Source organism: Schistocerca serialis, chromosome 1 (assembly GCF_023864345.2).
Source record: "Schistocerca serialis cubense isolate TAMUIC-IGC-003099 chromosome 1, iqSchSeri2.2, whole genome shotgun sequence".
In the NCBI taxonomy this organism is placed as follows: Eukaryota; Metazoa; Arthropoda; class Insecta; order Orthoptera; family Acrididae; genus Schistocerca; species Schistocerca serialis.
In genome coordinates, this window is record NC_064638.1 from 810812687 (window position 1) to 810832332 (window position 19646).

General features: G+C 43.3%; 1 protein-coding gene across 1 annotated transcript in view; it reads left to right on the top strand.

Moving 5' to 3' along the window:
* LOC126435637 (mite allergen Der p 3-like) overlaps nucleotides 1-19646 on the top strand; it is an 82072-nt gene that overhangs the window by 53115 nt on the left and 9311 nt on the right. Inside the window, exons 5-6 of the mRNA XM_050090465.1 lie at nucleotides 5884-6000; nucleotides 13167-13331. Coding sequence (XP_049946422.1) covers nucleotides 5884-6000; nucleotides 13167-13331 — 282 coding nt within the window. The remainder of the gene's footprint in view (nucleotides 1-5883; nucleotides 6001-13166; nucleotides 13332-19646) is intronic.

A 19646-nucleotide genomic window follows, 5' to 3' on the forward strand; every position in this document is an offset into this window, starting at 1 on the left:
TCACCATTACCTGTGCTACCATCTATGTCCGCTCCACTGCTCCTCTGCCATATGACTTCATCTCACACATTGACCACACCTTCTCCACCTATGTGATTGCCGCTGACCTCAACATCCATAGCCGCATTCCTGCCGCCCTTCGGCGGTGGCATCACTTCCTCTCCACGATCCAAGGTGACCTTGTTCCCCTTCCCCAGCACACTCGACCCGAAAGTGACACCACCCCAGATGTTGTCATTGCCTCCACCAACCTCCTGGGCGTATCGCCGTCGCTGTCCTGGATCCCACAGGTAGCGATCACCTTCCCATCCTTCTCACCATAATGTCTGCTCTCCGCCCCCCCTGGCTCCGCACCCTGCACCCCCTCCCAAGGTCGTCCATGACTACCACCGTGCCAACTGGGATGCCTACCGGGACTCCATCTCCACCCAGGACGAAAGCCACCCTCTTACCTATCACCATCCTGATGACATCAGCCAAACCTCGTCCTTCTCCCTCTGTGGGCTGTCCTCCTCCTCCATGAATCCCGCCGCCTCTATCGCTCCTTCTTGCGCACTCATGACAGGGATACACTCTAACACCACCGGCAAATACAGCGACACATACGAAACCATATTACAGCAACAAAATGCCGAGACTGGCGCCAGACCTGCACACCACTCAACGCCACCCTCCCCACCAACTCCTCCAAGTACTGGTCTGCCTTCCATCACCTTACTGGTTCCCTTTCCGCTCCCCACTACCCCCTTCCTCATAACAATCGCCCCCTTCCAGACAACCTCAGTAAGGCCAACCACTTCGCTTCCCACCTTTCCGATGTCTTCTCCATCGCAGATGATCCCAACTTTGATTATTCTCTTTTCCCCATCGTCACGGAACGTGCAGATACCTCGGTCGCTCCACTTGCTCCTGGTCTCCAGCACTTGGGGCAGTTGCCCCCTCCGACATAAACACTCCCATCACAGCACAAGACATTAAACTTATCCTCCAGTCCAAACGCAACATGGTCCCTGCTCACGACTGTGTCACCTACCACCACCTTCGAGAAAGCCCCTATTCCTTCCTGACTGTCCTCGCCCATCTCTATAACGTCATCCTCTCTACTGGCTTCTACCCTGACCTGTGGAAGACCTCCAACATCCTCTTATTCCTAAAACCCAACAAACCCCCTTATGCCGCCTCTTCCTATCATCCCATCTGCCTCACCTCCATCTTCAGTAAGGTCTTCGAATCCATCCTCTCCCACATTATCCATCAGCACCTTACTCAACACCACCTCCTCCCCCTTACCCAGTGTGGCTTCCGACCCTCCTTCTCTGCTGAAGACGAATTCCTTAACCTCGTTCACCTTCTGTCCCTCCAGCTCAACTCCCGTCGCTCTGCCATTTTTGTGTCCCTTGACCTCCAAAATGCCTATGACCATGTATGGCATCCCGGTCTCCTCTTTAAACTCCAAACCTACGCCCTACCTACCAGTTTTGTCCATCTGGTCGCTTCCTTCCTCTCGCACCGTCCTTCCTATGTTACCCTCCACAACACCAACTGCCATATCTTTTACCACACTGCTGGCGTCCCACAGGGCTGTGTACTCTCCCCTCTCCTTTATCTCTCGTATACGGCTGATATGCCCAAGCCACCGCCACCAGTCCACCTTCTCCAGTATGCTGATGACACCGCCTTCCTGGCTCTCTATCCTACCCTTCAACGTTCCCAACATACCCTCCAAACCCACCTTAACCAGTTCACGGTGTAACCAGTGGTTCCTCCGTCTCAACCCCTCCAAAGCCAAGGCAATCATCATAGGCTGCACCACTCGCTCCTTTCGTCTCCATGATTTCTACCTCACCCTTTATGGTCATCCCATCCAGCTCACCCCCACACTGAGATACCTTGGCCTCACCCTCAACTGACACCTCACCTGGACCCCTCATCTCCAGAGCATCCAGCAGAAAACCCATTCCCACCTCCACCTTGTAAAACTCCTGTCTGGCCAGACATGGGGATTGCATCCTTCTACCATCCTCCACACCTACAAATCCCTCATCCGCCCTATCCTCTGTTATACCAGCGTTGCCTGGATCTCTGCCCCCACCCACTTTTACAAGGCCCTCCAAATCCTTGAATGCCATGCGCTCTGCCTTGCCTTCCGTATCTGCCTTCCCTCCCTCACATGCCTCCATTATGCACTGATCCCTTTGCCCCACCTCCTCCTGTTCCTCCAACATCTCCACATCCTTTACATTGTCTGCAGGCTTGATCCCCCACCCTCTGGTTTCCTCCTTCCTCTCCACCCCCCACCCATTGCCGTACATCGCTGTATACCTCCCTCTCTCCACCTCCACACCCTCCATCTCCTTCATCGGGGCAATTTCCAGCGCCTCCCCCTCCCAGATGATGAACTTCGCCATGACATCTACCCTTCCTTCCAACTATAACCTGGCCTTGTTCCCCCCCCCCCTTCCCAGGGCCCCCTTTTTCCTCTCTCCTCATTCTCCCAGAGCGGATTTTATCCTCCCCCCCTGAGACCCTGCACCCCATACTTGCCTCTTTCCTTCCCACATCCCTCCCTACCTGACCCTCTTCAACACGGCCCCCCAGCCATCTCCACCCTCTCTTCCCCTCCCTCCCTTCTTCTGGTCTCCCTCATTTCCTTGCGCCTAGCAGATCCTCCGTTTTGATCACTGTCAGTGTGCCATGTCAATGTTGTGTTTAGTGCTGTTTCTCCTGTGAGTCAAGAGGTGTGATTTTAATTGTGTACTGCCTTGAGGTTCGCTGTCAGCATTTGTTATGTGCTACGCCATCTGTCGATACTTTTTATGCTCCGGTCATATTGTGCCGTGTGTTCTTTTAATTGTCGCAGTGTGTGGCTTTTTGTGTCTGCTACTTTTTTACAGTTTTTATCTCCATTTTACAGTCGCCCCTTTTTTTTGTCTATTGCCTTCCATGATGTTCCCCCTTTTCTATATCTATGTTCACCATATTCTCTCCGTTGTATATTGTTCACTGTCTTCTATTGTTTGTTCTATGTCTTTCGGCTGAAGAGCAGTGCATATGCTGCTGCCAGCCCGCCCCGATGGGGAATTGAAATACAATGAAGGGGAAAAAGAAAAGAAGTCTGGCGTTAGCTCTCAGCGGGGCTCATCAGCGGAAGCAGCAATTCCTGAAGATGGCGACCAGTTGGATCGCCGAAATATTGAGTCAAGTCGATTTTAGGATATGGCAGCAAACCCGAAGAGACTTTCAAGACATGGACAACCAATTTTCGTCTCCCAATATAAAGAGAAATCTGAATGTTTTTACAGTAACAGCTTATTATTGCCTTTTAAATGTAATTTTGTTTAAGATATCTTTTACATGTTCCAAATTCATGAGCACTATATCACTTGGGATCTGTGGAATGTGCATTAACATATTTGTTTTTCTTTGTAAATATTTCTTCTTCGTCTTCTCATATGCTCTACATCACGAAACGAAAAGTACATCTAATGTAATCTAATCTAGTCTTGGGGCATCGTTTTACAATGATGTCCACCGGCCGGAGTGGCCGCGCGGTTCTAGGCGCTACAGTCTGGAACCGCGCGACCGCTGCGGTCGCAGGTTCGAATCCTGCCTCGGGCATGGATGTGTGTGATGTCCTTAGTTTAGTTATGTTTAAGTAGTTTTAAGTTCTAGGGGACTGATGACCTCAGAAGTTGAGTCCCATAGTGGTCAGAGACATTTGAACCATTTTACAATGACGTCCAAGAAACTGTCATCCATGGACGAACAACATTTGAAAATCGTATCTCCGAAAATTAGAGAAATATATGTGTCATGCAATTAATTGAAGAATTGTAATAGCAAAAAATTCTCTGGGGCGAATTCTGTTCCTTTCAGTCGTTTCCGCCTATGTTCCGCAAGTAAGTTTTCTTCTATTTTCCTTTTTAAATTCTTTTGTGGTGTTTCATTCCATTTTCACTTTCTCTTACTCAGTTCTCTGTAGTTTGCCGGTTCCACAGGGTGTTCAAAAAGTCTCTCCGCAGTTCCGTATAATTGTTATCCGTGCGTGCAGTACGATTGTTCGCCTGCCTGGCTTACTTCCCTTCAAGTGGACTCTCCCAACATTCCACTGTTTCGTTTATCTCAGCCAGCGTCAGTAGTATCGTTGGTGTGTGTCGTTACATGTTGGCGTGAACGATTAAGTTTAGTTCCTTTGTTTCGTTTTTGTCACTGTTAAAATGCTAAACATCGGATGTGTGTTTTTAGTCGAACAAGTGTTCAAAGCTGGCGGAAAATACACAGTTTCAGTTCGTCAAACATTTAATTCCGTTTTCTCGGAGACAACACTCCCACATGGCGATACTTTGCGAGATTTGATTAAAAAAATTGGAAGTACGGGTTCAGTGACAGAGGCACCGAGAAGTGGTCGTCCTAGCGTTTTGCCTGACGATAAACTACTCGATATTTCTGATAAAATGTCCATGAGTTCGAACAAGTCTGTAAGAAAACTCGCCCAGGAAATCGATGTTAGTGTCGTAACGGCCCACACAGCTGTAAGGATAAAATTAGAACTTTTCCCATACAAAGTGCAGTAGCGCAAGAACTGAAAAATACTGATCATGACAAGACCGCATTTTTGTCAATGGTTCAAAAATTTCGTTGAACAAAATGGAAGGGATATTCTTAATGAAACGTGTTTCACTGATGAGGCGTGGTTTCATTTATCCGGGTACATGAACTCGCAAAATTCTCGTTTGTGGAGTACTGCAAATCCATTGTGTATTCATGAGGAACTACTTCATTATGTGAAAATAGGAGTTTGGATTGCAATTTCTAGACGTCGGATTGTGGGTCCCATATTTTTAAACGAAACAATAAACCCACAACGATACTGCAGTGATATTCAGTACCCATTCATAGGAGAACGTGTGTTAAGTGAAAGACTGAACGGTTACTTTCAACAAGCTGGTGCAACCGCGCATACAGCTCGCGTTTCAATGTCACTGCTTGCTGATGTTTTTGGTGATAGCATAATTTCGCAAGGACTTTGGCCTCCACGATCGCCTGACCCAACACAATCTGACTTTTTCTTCTGGGGTGCAGCGAAAGCAACTGTTTATAAAAACCGTCCAAAATCCATCGACGAATTGAAAACTGCAATATCCACTTTCACTGCTTCTGTTACAGAAGAAATGTTACAGCTTGTGTTTGGAAACATGATTAGACGAATTGAATTGTGTTTTCAACAACAGGGGGGACACTTTCAACATTTAATGTGAAAATTTGTAAGTAAAAATGAATATTCAATAAATTAGTAACTTGTATTTCACTGAGTTTCATTTCGGTATATTCACTGCGGTATACGGTACGCGTGGCTAGCAATCATACGGCACTGCGGAGAGACTTTTTGAACACCCCGTAAATGTGGACACAAGGACAGTGCTGTAATTGTTCTTAACATCATTTACGATCACTCGGTGAACGGCCACCTTAACCTGACTGGCATATTAGTGGTCAGGCCACGCAGATCCTGGCGCATGCAACATGTAAGTATCCCGTAGCTTGCATAGTTTCTATAACATAGTGTCATTTTCGAGACTTGTAATTGTCATGCTACTTCGTTCTCCGAAAGTTAAACGAAAATTTCGAAATTGATATATGTATTTCGAAACTGATATATGCAAAAATCTAAACGTACTATACGAAAACGACACCCTCCACACTCACCATCCTCTTTGATCCACGTCTAATGGGATAATTTGTTGCATTATTTTTCCATTCCCTGTGTGTTTTATTATTACGTGAAAGTAACTGTCAAGCTCTCGTTTGATGGCCAAACTATAACATAGCGGAATGTGCCATATATAGCATTTAATTAAATCACTTTTTCGCATTGTTGTGCAGGTATCCCCGCTGTTTGAGCTGGATGGCGTGAAGATTAGTCCAGTCAACCTCCCGGAGCAAGGGGAAAGCACGCCAGACAACGTAAACGCCACGGTCATAGGCTGGGGGCTCATCTATGTGAGTATTGCTGACACCACTAGACTGTGCTCTAACATACATCACATTCCGCCATTTCGCGTTTATGTATTCCGAGACCATCTTCACCAACAAATGTGATACAGGGATGTTGGAAGAGTATAACCCAATGTCCTTGTCAATGATAACAGCATCTAGACTAGAGAGCTACTATTTTTGTGCAGGTATATACGAAATTCCCTTTCATTTTTAAAGGAAATTGTCCCTTCTTGCAATTTCTTTATGATGTTGGGCATGCATGGCTTGAGTCGGTATTAGCGCATTGCTAGAGGGGTATCTGGTCGCGAATCGTCTGGTTGTATCGATCTTATCCCAAAGATCCTCCATCACTATGTATGATGGCAGTGAGTTTTTCTTTGTGGAGTTGTAAGAAGGACCTGGCTTATGAGCTTGCTATTGGCTCACCGCTTAACTTGTTGCTGTGACTGCTGTGATCGTGTAAGTTGTCCACCGGTCTCTCGGGCTTTGACCCACGGTTGTACACGACCCGGCTATCTTTATTTTGGACATGAAGCTTTTCTGGGTATGGTACCCCGATATAATGTATAAAAAACTATTACAGATGAAACTAACGTGTCGCCCACGGCTTCATTGGTCTTCTTCTGGGTCTACTTGTGTCCAGAGTCAGATCCTGTAAAGGGAAACAACCACCAGTGGACTCAAAGAAGGTCATTGCAACCGTGAATCGCCGTGGACGAACCAGTACTGGCATGGCTTCTCAGGCAGTGCGTCTCTAAGTACTGTTCTGCTACTGGTGATACACTGCATCAGGAAATGATGATGAAGTTATGCAGTGCCAACTAGTTTCACAAACATTTTTTCCAAGCACAACGTCACGTCAGCAAAGCGGTTGTTTCATAATAAATATTTCAGTTTAATTCTACATTACTTATCGACTCTGGCCTTATCATCATTTCTTACTGTATTGTCTAGTGCTCATAAAAGAAACATAAATTCTGTACAGCTACACTGGGTCGTACACCAATGTACATTTAATTTCTTATTTTATTTCTGAGTCACATCTAGTGTACAAATGTTCCAGTCGATCTAACTATTAAGGACAGTCATTCAATATTTTTGTGTTATGACGCTGCATCCAGTTTAGTAGAACACATTGTATATTTTTTGTATTGTGTCCTGTTTGAGATCGTTTTTTGTGAAAAGACACAAAGTTCGAAAGCAAATGGTAATGCAAAATAAATTGAAACATGATACAAAGTAAAAATATTTATTCTAACTGAACGTTCTTAACCGATATGATATCGTCTTTGCTATTTATTGACACTGTAACATTCGACTGTAGGAAATTAAAACTTTCTGCTCAGGAACAGGTTTTTAAATCACTGCACTACATTGAAATTGCTGTAACAGCAATGGGGTGTACATGATTTACTTTGGATTTGTGGGCCACGCTGTTTTCTTTATTTGGACTGGAGGATGTATTCAACAAAGAATGTATCACTTAACTGGAAGTATGGGTATGTGCCTGTAAATATACCACAGAAAGCTAGTTGACAAATTCGTCTGCTTCGGTCAACTGAAGACGTTGAATGGGTGGACACTGGAAGATATAAACAGAAGAATAAAAATAATTTGGAGTACAGTTTAGAAACTGAAAACCCTCTTCAAAAATAATCCTCACGTCGCTTAAATGAGTAGTATACAACCAATGATCACGCCATTTAGGTTTACGGTAGCAAGACGTGATAATTAAACCAGCAATTTATCCATAAACTGCAAATCTTCCAATGATAAATGGAAAGGATTGCTTTAAGATTAACGAAAAATGGCACAAAAATAATTAAAGCGTAAGAGAGAGAATGGTATATGAGGGTGAAATATGGACATTCACTAGAATAATATCGAATATCGGTGGGGATGGAATAAGGAAATTCGTTATTGACTTATCATATCTGTATCTCAGCCTTACATAGAAACAGTTCCTGCCAGGACGACGCCGGAACCACACAGGCAACACTTGAGACGATTTCCACGAGTCTCCACCACCATCGCAAGTCACGAGGTGCCCATCTATTTACGGTTGTTGTTGTGGTCTTCAGTCCAGAGACTGGTTTGATGCACCTCTCCATGCTACTCTATCCTGTGTAAGCTTCTTCATCTCCCAGTACCTACTGCAACCTACATCCTTCTGACTCTGCTTAGTGTATTCATCTCTTGGTCTCCCTCTACGATTTTTACCTTCCACGCAGCCCTCCAATACTAAATTGGTGATCCCTTGATGCCTCAGAACATGTCCTACCAACCAATCCCTTCTTCTAGTCAAGCTGTGCCACAAATTTCTCTTCTCTCCAATTCTATTCAATACCTCTTCGTTAGTTATGTGATGATCTATTTACTGTTACATAGTAAACCTTGGATCGGCGGCACCGTCAGTCAGTAGTCTGTTGTCTCTGAGGATAATCTGCAACGTCAAACGTGAACATAATGATTCTGTGGATTGTCTATATGTTTGGAGCACTCTCGATCAGTTTCTCTTGTGCTTCACATCGAACTTGGTTTGTGAATATGTCGGACATTTCAATGGTCTGTCAACAGTCAAAAGTATCCACATTCCTATTACCGAAAATTAATATGGAGTGTATCCAATCATCGCCTTTATGAGGGCTTGAGCTCTGTCCTCTGAGTGTGTGTGGAGGAGTTACAGCCCTTTCTTCCTCAAGAGCCGAAACCAGAGAAGGTAAATTGATGCTGGAGGCTGAGTTCTGGAGTAAAGGGGACGTTCTAACTCATCCAGAAAGTGTACTATTAGGTTCAAGTCGGGACACTGGGCAGGCAATTACGTTTCGGGAATATTATTTTCCACCAATTATGCCTTACAGATGCTGCTTTATGACGGGGGCATTGTCATGCTGATATAATTGATCGTCGTCTCCGAACGGTTCCCCTACTATACTCAGTACACAATGCTGTATACTTCAGCATTTATAATTCCTTAAACACAATAACGAGTCACTTCCTAATCACAAAAAGCGGCCTCATACCGTCGTTATTTCACCGATGGCATTTAACATTCTCTAGTTGTTGTTGTTGTTGTGGTCTTCAGTCCTGAGACTGGTTTGATGCAGCTCTCCATGCTACTCTATCCTGTGCAAGCTTCTTCATCTCCCAGTACCTACTGCAACCAACATCCTTCTGAATCTGCTTAGTGTATTCATCTCTTGGTCTCCCTCTACGATTTTTACCCTCCACGCTGCCCTCCAGTACTAAATTGGTGATCCCTTGATGCCTCAGAACATGTCCTACCAACCGATCCCTTCTTCTTGTCAAGTTGTGCCACAAACTCCTCTTCTCCCCAATTCTGTTCAATACCTCCTCATTAGTTACGTGATCTACCCATCTAATCTTCAGCATTCTTCTGTAGCACCACATTTCGAAAGCTTCTATTCTCTTCTTGTCTAAACTATTTATCGTCCATGTTTCACTTCCATACATGGCTACACTCCATAGAAATACTTTCAAAAACGACTTCCTGACACTTAAATCAATACTCGATGATAACAAATTTCTCTTCTTCAGAAACGCTTTCCTTGCCATTGCCAGTCTACATTTTATATCCTCTCTAATTCGACCATCATCAGTTATTTTGTTCCCCAAATAGCAAAACTCCTTTACTACTTTAAGTGTGTCATTTCCTAATCGAATTCCCTCAGCATCACCCGACTTAATTCGACTACAATCCATTATCCTCGTTTTGCTTTTGTTGATGTTCATCTTACACGCTCCTTTCAAGACACTGTCCATTCCGTTCAACTGCTCTTCCAAGTCCTGTGCTGTCTCTGACAGAATTACAGTGTCATCGGCGAGCCTTATTTCTTCTCCATGGATTTTAATACCTACTCCGAATTTTTCTTTTGTTTCCTTCACTGCTTACTCAATATACAGATTGAATAGCATCAGGGAGAGGCTACAACCCTGTCTCACTCCCTTCCCAACCACTGTCTCCGTTTCATGTCCTCGACTCTTATAACTGCTATCTGGTTTCTGTACAAATTGTAAATAGCCTTTCGCTCCCTGTATTTTACCCGTGCCACCTTCAGAATTTGAAAGAGAGTATTCCAGTCAACATTGTCAAAATCTTTCTCTAAGTCTACAAACGCTAGAAACGTAGGTTTGCCTTTCCTTAACCATTCTTCTAAGATAAGTCGTAGGGTCAATATTGCCTCACGTGTTCCAACATTTCTACGGAATTCAAACTGATCTTCCCCGAGGTCGGCTTCTACCAGTTTCTCCATTCGTCTGTAAAGAATTCGCGTTAGTATTTTGCAGCTGTGACTTATTAAACTGATAGTTCGGTAATTTTCACATCTGTCAACATCTGCTTTCTTTGGGTTTGGAATTATTATATTCTTCTTGAAGTCTGAGGGAATTTCGCCTGTCTCATACATCTTGCTCACCAGATGGTAGAGTTTTGTCAGGACTGGCTCTCCCAAGGCTGTCAGTAGTTCTAATGGAATGTTGTCTACTCCCGGGTCCTTGTTTCGACTTAGGTCTTTCAGTGCTCTGTCAAACTCTTCACGCAGTATCGTATCTCCCATTTCATCTTCATCTACCTCCTCTTCCATTTCCATTATATTGTCCTCAAGAACATCGCCCTTGCATAGACCCTCTATATACTCCTTCACCCTTTCTGCTTTCCCTTCTTTGTTTAGAACTGGGTTTCCATCTGAGCTCTTGATAATCTTATTCTCTAGGCATTCGCCAAATCCAAACACTTCCGATACTTTTTCACTTCAAATCACTCGTTTCCAGTCGTCCACTAACTAATGGCGTCGCCCTTTACATCCACCTCAGGTGTTGCTCAGCACTGGCTGCAGAAATGTGGGCGTATGAGGAGCTGCTCGACCGTTGTACCCCTACCTACAGTCATTGCGCTAGCTGGACTGCTGGTAACACTTTGGAACTCACAAGCGATTCCTTCCTCTGATTTCATGTTTCTTTTCCCAGTCACCGTCAGCAGTAGGCGGGGCCTGCCCGGGCTTGGTTCAGCTGTGGTTGTTCCTTCCCGTTTCCACTCCACTGGCCGACTTGGGCAGCTTAAAAAGAGTTGAAATGTCCCTTACGGATTTGTTTTTCTGGGAACATCCAATGAGTGGTCCACGTTCGAAGTCCCCAAGTGCTTCTGACTGACCGATTGTGTTGTCATTACTTCTCTATAAAGAACACGTGCACCCACCTTCTTTTATACCAGTAGGTCAGTTAGAGATCGATTCCACAATACGTAGGGTTGTCCGAATACTTTCGATCAGATAGTGAATAAGTCGTGGTGTAACAGCACCTAGTGTCTTCTTAAGAATTAATGCCATTATTGACAGAAAACTGGTGATGATTCGTAACACAGGTGACAACCCAACGGAAATGGGAGGAGGAGTTAAGGAATCAGATTGATAAACCTGAATGTGTGAAATTTAAGATGGTAATAAGTAGTGAGCTCAGAAAGAACTTTGATCCAGACAGTCAGTAAGACTTTCTTCTATCCAAAGGTTGATTTCAACAGCACACTGCTAGCCACGGATCTATTGGAGGCGGTACGCCCTTGCCTTGCCTGCCTGAACCAAGCCTACTGTGAGGGTCATCGAAGTCTGCTGTGAATCGTTCAAGGTTGTTCTGGGCCTCATTTGAATCATTGTAGGCAGTCACTTGGGCTTGTCCAATCTTCTGCTGCCATGCATTCAGCAGCCAACAATCGCAAGAGCTGCTGTTATTCAGAGTATAGTAGGAACGACGCAGAGCCTGCCGATTTCAATCACTAGTAGGTAATGGCGTGGGCCATAGCACCAAAGTAATACTCCCTTCGTCAGTGTTCCACTTTGTCAGGGTAAAATCTACCATCCAGAAAAGTCAATTCAAGGAAAGTGTTGATGCAAGTAGCTATATTACAGAATTCTGTTTAATATTAGTACAAGGTGGGTGGACGTTACTTATTTCAGCCAGCCTTTCACCTATTACTAACTCTATGTCATCATCGTATTTCGTATCCTGGAAAACTGATATAATCCATTTCTGCTAGTTCGCTAAATTCTTTATCCTGAGTTCGTGAATTGTCCATAGCTTAGATGATCGGGCACGTATCCTTACTTTGAAAGAACAGGTCACGAAATGTCGACTGGGTGGTGTTGGTTTCCTGTTTTCGCACTAGACTACTACAACTAGGCTACTAGACTACTACTACTCTCTTATAATATCAATATGACAGTGATGTAAGAAGTTGTTTTTTGGAATTGCCAGAAAATACGAGCCTTGTGATTCCACTTACCAGAGGTGGTGTCTTTAAATTCTTTACCCATACTTGCTCCGTCTTGCAACCCCAGACGCAAGGAAAATGATGTGTTACGTCGGTCATCTTATCAGGATACTGTGTTAAAACTTTTATTTTTCCCTCTTTCATGTGTCAATCCTGTGTAATCTTGTACAATTGAACTGTTCAGTTTTCGACGTAATGAATAATGAAAATTTAAACTAATAGTTATTCTTCGGTAGACAGTATGTGCACTCCCGGTAGCTGAGTGGTCAGCGCGAAAGAACATCAATCTTAAGGGCCCGAGTTCGATTCCCGGCTGGATCAGAGATTTTCTCCGCTCAGAGGCTTGGTGTTGTGTTGTCCTAAACATCAGCATTTCATCCCCATCGACGCGCAAGTCGCCGAAGTGGCGTCAAATCGAAAGACTTGCAACCGGCGAAAGGTCTACGAGTCCGGAGGCCCTAGTCACACGATAGTAGACAGTATAATCCACAACAACTTCTATCAATGATTACAACAATACCAGCACTAGAAATTGGAGGTATTTCGATTTATTCATGTCATTCAGACCACCCAAAAGATGTTGTAAATGACAAAACCTGTTAGGATTGTTCACTTAGATATAGTCCCTTCCTACATGTTTGGCAGTATTAATAACAGCAGACTCGCTACACAAACAGCTCTACTCTCCTATATTTTCACATTATAAATATCCTTATGTCTTAGGTTCAGAGCGTACTTGTAATGATACACTATTTGTATAAAAAACCTCCTTTACGCTACAAAACAAAAAGCATAAAATTTGATTTTGGCGCTTTGTAATTGGGTACACATTCTCGTTGCGATAGGCAAACAAGTTTCCCAGACTTAACACACCTGCTGTTCACAGGGCCCCGAAGACCCGACAGCTTCCGACGTGCTGATGGAAGTTCAGCTGCAGACGGTGAGCCTGGCGCGTTGCCGCGAGGTCTACATCGCGCTCTGGGGCAATGGCACCGTCCACGACTCGCAGATCTGCGCCGGAGTCCCCGACGGCGGCAAGGGATCCTGCAACGTGAGTGGCGTCTGCTGCGCACCCCCAGGCGCACTCGCAAATTCGTAGCAGGCCCTTACATAACCACCTCCAACAACATCAAGCGTACATAGAACACGGATAACCACTAAAATTGCAGCGCTATAAAGACGGCATGCAAAAAATGTCAAATAGGCACGAAGTGTAGCGCATACAAATGATTAGCATTTCGTGCATTTTATCCACAAGGGATGCAGTTGAACTCCGTGACTGTTCTTTTACAGGGTGTTGAATAATAACAGCTACCAGTCACAACAGAAGGTGATTTTATTTAATACATGTACGGTATCAGGCTTGTGCTCATGTTCGTGTGGTTTTACATTCAGTTACATGTTTCAGTGCTCAATGTTGGAGAGCAATAAATAAGATAAACTAAAATAAATGAGAAATAATATGACTATAATTAAATAGATCTCACTGAAGCAATTGGACGTTACTAAGCGATATGTGCTGTAAATTATAAAATCGAGATATTTCATCAAAAAATATGATGAATTTAATGTGGAAACGATATGGCTACTCCAGCTGTAAGTACTATAATAATGTACAGCACATGCCCTTAGCGAATTCCAATTGTTTCATTTGTATCTATTTAGTCTTCATCATATATTTTGTTTTTATTTAAAGATTAGTCGCCAAGATTAAGATTTGAAACGCGTAATTGAATGTAAAACCTCCTGAAGATGAGCACAAACCCGAAATTGTTCGTGCATGAAATAAAATCACCTTTTATGGTGACGTGACGGCTATTATTCTACTCCCTTAGTATTTCAGCGCGACCACACAAAAGGTATGGATGTAACCACACCTACGTTCTGTATAAAAGGAAATATAAAACTGCGATTTTCTCGTTCAGAAATCGAAGTTTATTCGTGGTTGTTATTGAAAAGCTCGCACTCGTGGTTGTTTGTGAAAAGAAAGTGGTATGCCTCGGTAACTCCCGTGTACCAGCGTAGGTCACGATTTGACAGCGACACAATCATGGACTATCAAGACTGCGGTTCTGCGATACTGCTGCTCGCGTTGGTGCGGATAGCATTACTGCTAGATGAATACTGAGTCGGTAGTTTCAGGATGGCTAGTTGCACCACCTTGCAAAATGTCATGCCCATACACTGCCATTTCACGATTCTCACTCACTCATTCGGACCAACTACTTATCATTATCTCTTTGTGGTTCTACAGCTGTCACCGCCTTCCGTCTCACAGCTATAGTCTCCTTCACTATATCCTACTACAACTGTCTTCTCTCGCTGTCAGTGCATCCGTCTTGCTCTCTCTTACTGCTACTATCTCATTCATTGTCTCCCACTGCTGCTCCTTCTCCTCGCCGTCACTGTCTCTCTCTTTCCGATTATGGTGGTCATAGACTGTCTCCCACTATGATCCTCTCTTTCTCTTACACTGCCGTTGTCTCCTTCGCTCTTTTACGTCACAACTACTGTCTTCCAGTATCTGTTACTTCTTCTTCTCTGTCCTTCTGCCATTGTTTCCTTCTATCACAGCAGAAAAAACCGAGAATATGTTCGCATGCCTACATTTTTGCTAATATTTTTAAGGATGGTGAGGAAGGCAGCCGGTACCCCATTTATAAGTCACAGTCTTTTAATGAAGAGGAGCACGTTCCCGTTTTTTATGATGAGAGAGAAGGACGCTGTGGCAGAGAAAAAAGAGACGATGAAGTAATAAATACTGGAAGATAATAGACAGCAACTGTAATATAGAAAGAGGGAAGGAGACAATGGCAATGTGTAAGAAAGAGAGGGACAGGGCGGGTGACAGTCTATGACAATGACAGCGACGAAGAGAGAGACAGTGACAATGAGAAGAGCAGTGGTAGGGAATGAATATAGTGAGGCAAAATTTTACTGACCCGTCATATTCGCTTTTTTTAGGATATATTCATAAGCTTCCGGTGTCGAACAACCTTGGAAACATTCTAGAGATCTTTATCAGTTTCCGAGATACAGAGGTTCAAAGTTAGTCTACTTGTGTACACAAAGTACGCACGTAAAATGCGATGTGTGGTGAAAACGTATTTTACAAAGCGACATTTTGCAAGTTATTCAGTACTACAACGTGGAGTTCCCAGAACCATTTTGATGATAACGGAGGCTCGTAACATAATATTTCTCCGTGCTACGTCACTTTGTAAATGAATTTTTCGCCTCACACCGCATTTTACATCCGTATTCTGCGTACACAAGTAGGGTAAAATGGCTCTGAGCTCTATGGGACTTAACATCTTAGGTCATCAGTCCCCTAGAACCTAGAACTACTTAAACCTAACTAACCTAAGGACATCACACACATCCATGCCCGAGGCAGGATTCGAACCTGCGACCGTAGCGGTCGCGCGGTTCCAGACTGTAGCGCCTAGAACCGCTCGGCCACTCCGGCCGGCACAAGTAGGGTAACTTCGAGCCTCTGTATCGCGGAAACGTACGAAGATAGCTAGAAAATTTTCAAGGTTGTTCGAGACCGGAATCTTAGGAATGTATCACAAAAATCACAGCCATTTGCTGTACCTAGCCGTCTTGGAATCCGTGCCTTGGTTTTGGCCCGCTGCTAACTGTGAAAAACTGGTGAAAAAGACGATTCCTGAGGAAACACTCATGAATTTGCGCAAATGTATCATCATTCATTCATTCACTGGTATACCAATCAGTTTAATTAAATCAATCATTTTATTTAATTTTAGGTGCCTATTTTATGTGTACGAGTAGGATAACTTTGAATCTCTGTATCTTGGAAAGAGATGAAGATATCAAGAAAATTTTGAAGGTGCTCCGAGATCGGAAGTTTAGGAATACACTGCAAAAAAATTCAGCCATCTGCTGTGTATAGCCGTCTCGACTGTTTGGTATTAATAAATCATGTATTCAACAATTTTTTAAGCCTGAAAGTAATACAATTCTGACGAACTGTACAGACAAAATTGACGGAAATGTATCATTCATTTATTCACCAAATGTATACTCGTCAGTTTAAATCAGGGGATATCATGAATGTAGTTGTCATCATTAACTACACTGGTCAACACTCATTTTCTTGCCAAGGATATTTGAGTGGCTTTAGGATGGGTTAGTGGTGCTGAGGACGAATATAGCAACCATTTATGCAGTTTGGCTTTAGTTTTTGAGATAATGCATGATTTATTCAAAAAATTAGAAAAAATTGCTAATACTGAACTCGAGCGCTACAAACTACAATGAAAAAAGAAAATAATCTTTATAAATAGCTTCTATGAAAACCTGATAGGCATTTGTCCACGTATAAAACATAATTGAAAAGTTTCTCTATAAGTATATCATTTTCCGTCCATGACGAACCGCTTCCTGCACGCTTTCCTTTTATAGGTCTCTTCAGAACAGTCACGTTGCAGATTCCAGCAATAATCTGCCATCATATGCCTGTCCCATCTTCCTTTATATCTTTCCTCTATTCCTTTCATATCTTGATGGAACCGCTCTCCTTGTTCCTCACTGAAATCACCTTGATTACGAGGAAATCGATCCAAGTGGCTGTGAAGGAAGTGCAATTTTATGCTCATGTTAGCTCCTAAGTTTTGAAAGTTAGTGGGCATGTTTTTGACCAGTTCCTCGTAATTGGGAGCTTTATGATTGCCCAAAAAACATTTTACAACAGCGACAAAACTGTTCCAGGCCGATGCTTCAGTGACAGTCATGACACTTGTAAAATTGGTATCGTTGATGAGCCTGCGAATTTGAGGACCATCAAATATTCCTGCCTTAAGTTTTTCACTACTTAGTCCAGGGAACGTATTGCAGATGTATGTGAAGCAATTACCATTTCTGTCTAAAGCTTTGGTGAATTGCTTCATTAGTCCTAACTTAATATGTAATGGTGGAAGAACAATCTTGTCCCTTCTAACCAGAAGTTCATTAATGATGTTTGCTTCACCAACAGCCATATGTTCCCTTGGAGGCCATGTTTTCTGCTTCCAATGTTCGTGCTTTGCCCTACTATCCCACATGCAGATAAAACATGGGTGCTTTGTGTATCCACTTTGTTGTCCAAGCAAGAAGTTCACCATTTTCAAATCAACACAAATCAACCACTGGTGCTGCATATACTGAATTTTCTGCAGAACCATCTTGATGTTAGCATATGCTTCACAAAGTTTTGTTGAGTGGGCAATTGGAATAGATGCGTAACGATGTAGGAGAACACATTTTAAACTTCTAGTGGAACTGTCTATGAAGAGACGCCAGTCCTTTGGTCTATATTCCGGCAGCCCCAATTCAAGTAAAAGTCCAGGTATATTGCTGCAATACACTATAACCTCTTCTTGGTTGAAGTATGGAAGAAGGTTTTCTTCTCTCGTCCGGTAAGCTGTTATTTTAACACTTGGATGAAGACAGTTCTTTTCCTTAAGCCTGGATGCTAAGAGTTCTGATGCTTGCTTTGAAAGATTGAGTTCTCGTATCAAGTCACTGAGCTCCTTCTGGTCGAACTGCTGGGGTTGTGTCTCACGTCCTTCGTATTCCGAACCACTACTTGTACATTCCTCGCCGTGCACATCGTCATCTGATGATGTTAGCGTGGGTAATGTTGTGAAGGTTGGTACAGGAACATCGTTGCTGTGCACCACCGGTCTTCTTGCTGACTCCAAATCGGGATATTCCCACTTTCGTTTTTTGAACCTATTAAAACCTTTCACATTAACAATGCAAAAATAGCAATCATCTGTATGGTTCTTCTGCTCTCGCCATACCATAGGCACTCCGAAGTTTAAGCTTTTCCTTTTTCGTTTTGTCCACTGCCGTAAGCACTCCACACAGCATTTACAAACTTTATGGGGTGCCCACGCCTTGTCTTGATCTCCAAGTTTAATTCCGAAATATGCCAGATACGCTTCCTTCACAAAAGGAGTGATATTCTTCCTGTTCTTTTGAAGAACGTATTCACCACAAATGTAGCAGAACTCATCTGGATGGTTCACGCAAAGACGGCGTGAAGAACTCATGTTTTCCTAAAACAAAATTGCACAAATACTACATATTATGCAGAACTTTCTTGTATTTGCATGTCAATCACATCCAACAAACATCATTAATTGTTTTGTGTGAAATGAATACTCACCTCTTATTTGCTACGTCACGATGAAAAGGTTCTATCTCCTTGAAGCTGCACTGCACATGTGTGTGACTTTCGACCATCGCCATTTTTCTTGTTTACACTGAACGCTACCTATCGGCTGTTGCGGGGATTACCTCGGCCAACAAATGAATGTCGAGTACCGCCGAATTCAAATCTGCACAACCCTCAATATCTTCAACACACGCACCGCACAACAGGACTGAACACATGCTGACAGTGTGATGTTTGCATGATGTAATCCTCAACCACACAGATGCACTCCCTGAGCACAATTGTTTAATAAAGATAGTACAATATCACTAATTAAAAAACAGGTAGCAAATACATTACACCATATATGGACCCTGCAGTCGATGTTATCCACATGAAACTCTCATTTCCACAAATAACCTATATCTCAAAAACCAGAGCCAATTTGGAAAAAGTACAAATATACTCGGAATGAGTATCATAACAATATCCCATTTTCGTTCAAACTTCCCTGGCAACGAAAAAAAAATTTTATTTTGTAGAGCTGTGCTATCAATCAATTTATTAAAAAAATTTTGTGTGCGTATTTTACTCATACGCGCAGTATAATTTTTAACCTCTGTATCTTGGAAATGGATAAAAATATCAAGAAAATTTTCAAGGTATTTCAAAATCGGGATCTTAGGTATACACTGGTCAGCCAGAACTTTATGACCACCTACCTACTATCGATATAAACCCGTTCAGGAGATGGCAGCGTTATCTGGCGAGCAACGACTGTTAGAGCAGACACACGCGCGGTGCATGTAGTATCAGTGAGAGAACTGTCCGTGTGCAGAAAGGGGAAGGCGTGCGCTCTATCTCAGTTTGACCTAGGGCGGATTGTGATGGCCCGGAAGCTAGGCACGAGGGATTCGGAAACTGGACGACTTGTCGGGTCTTAGAATAGTGCTGTGATGAGTTCATACCGATATTAAGATTTAGAAAAAAAGAAGAACTTTTAATTGTATTCGGCGTAAACGAGATTTACATTACGTAGGATAGATTCGGCATGTAGAAAAGTCAAAACAACCGTCGGTGAAATTAAAAGCAACGGTGGTAACATTAAGAGTGCGATGGGAATGCCACTGTTAAATGGAGAGGAGGGAGCGGATATGTGGAAAGAGTACACTGAAGCCCTCTGTGACAAGGAGGACTTGTCTG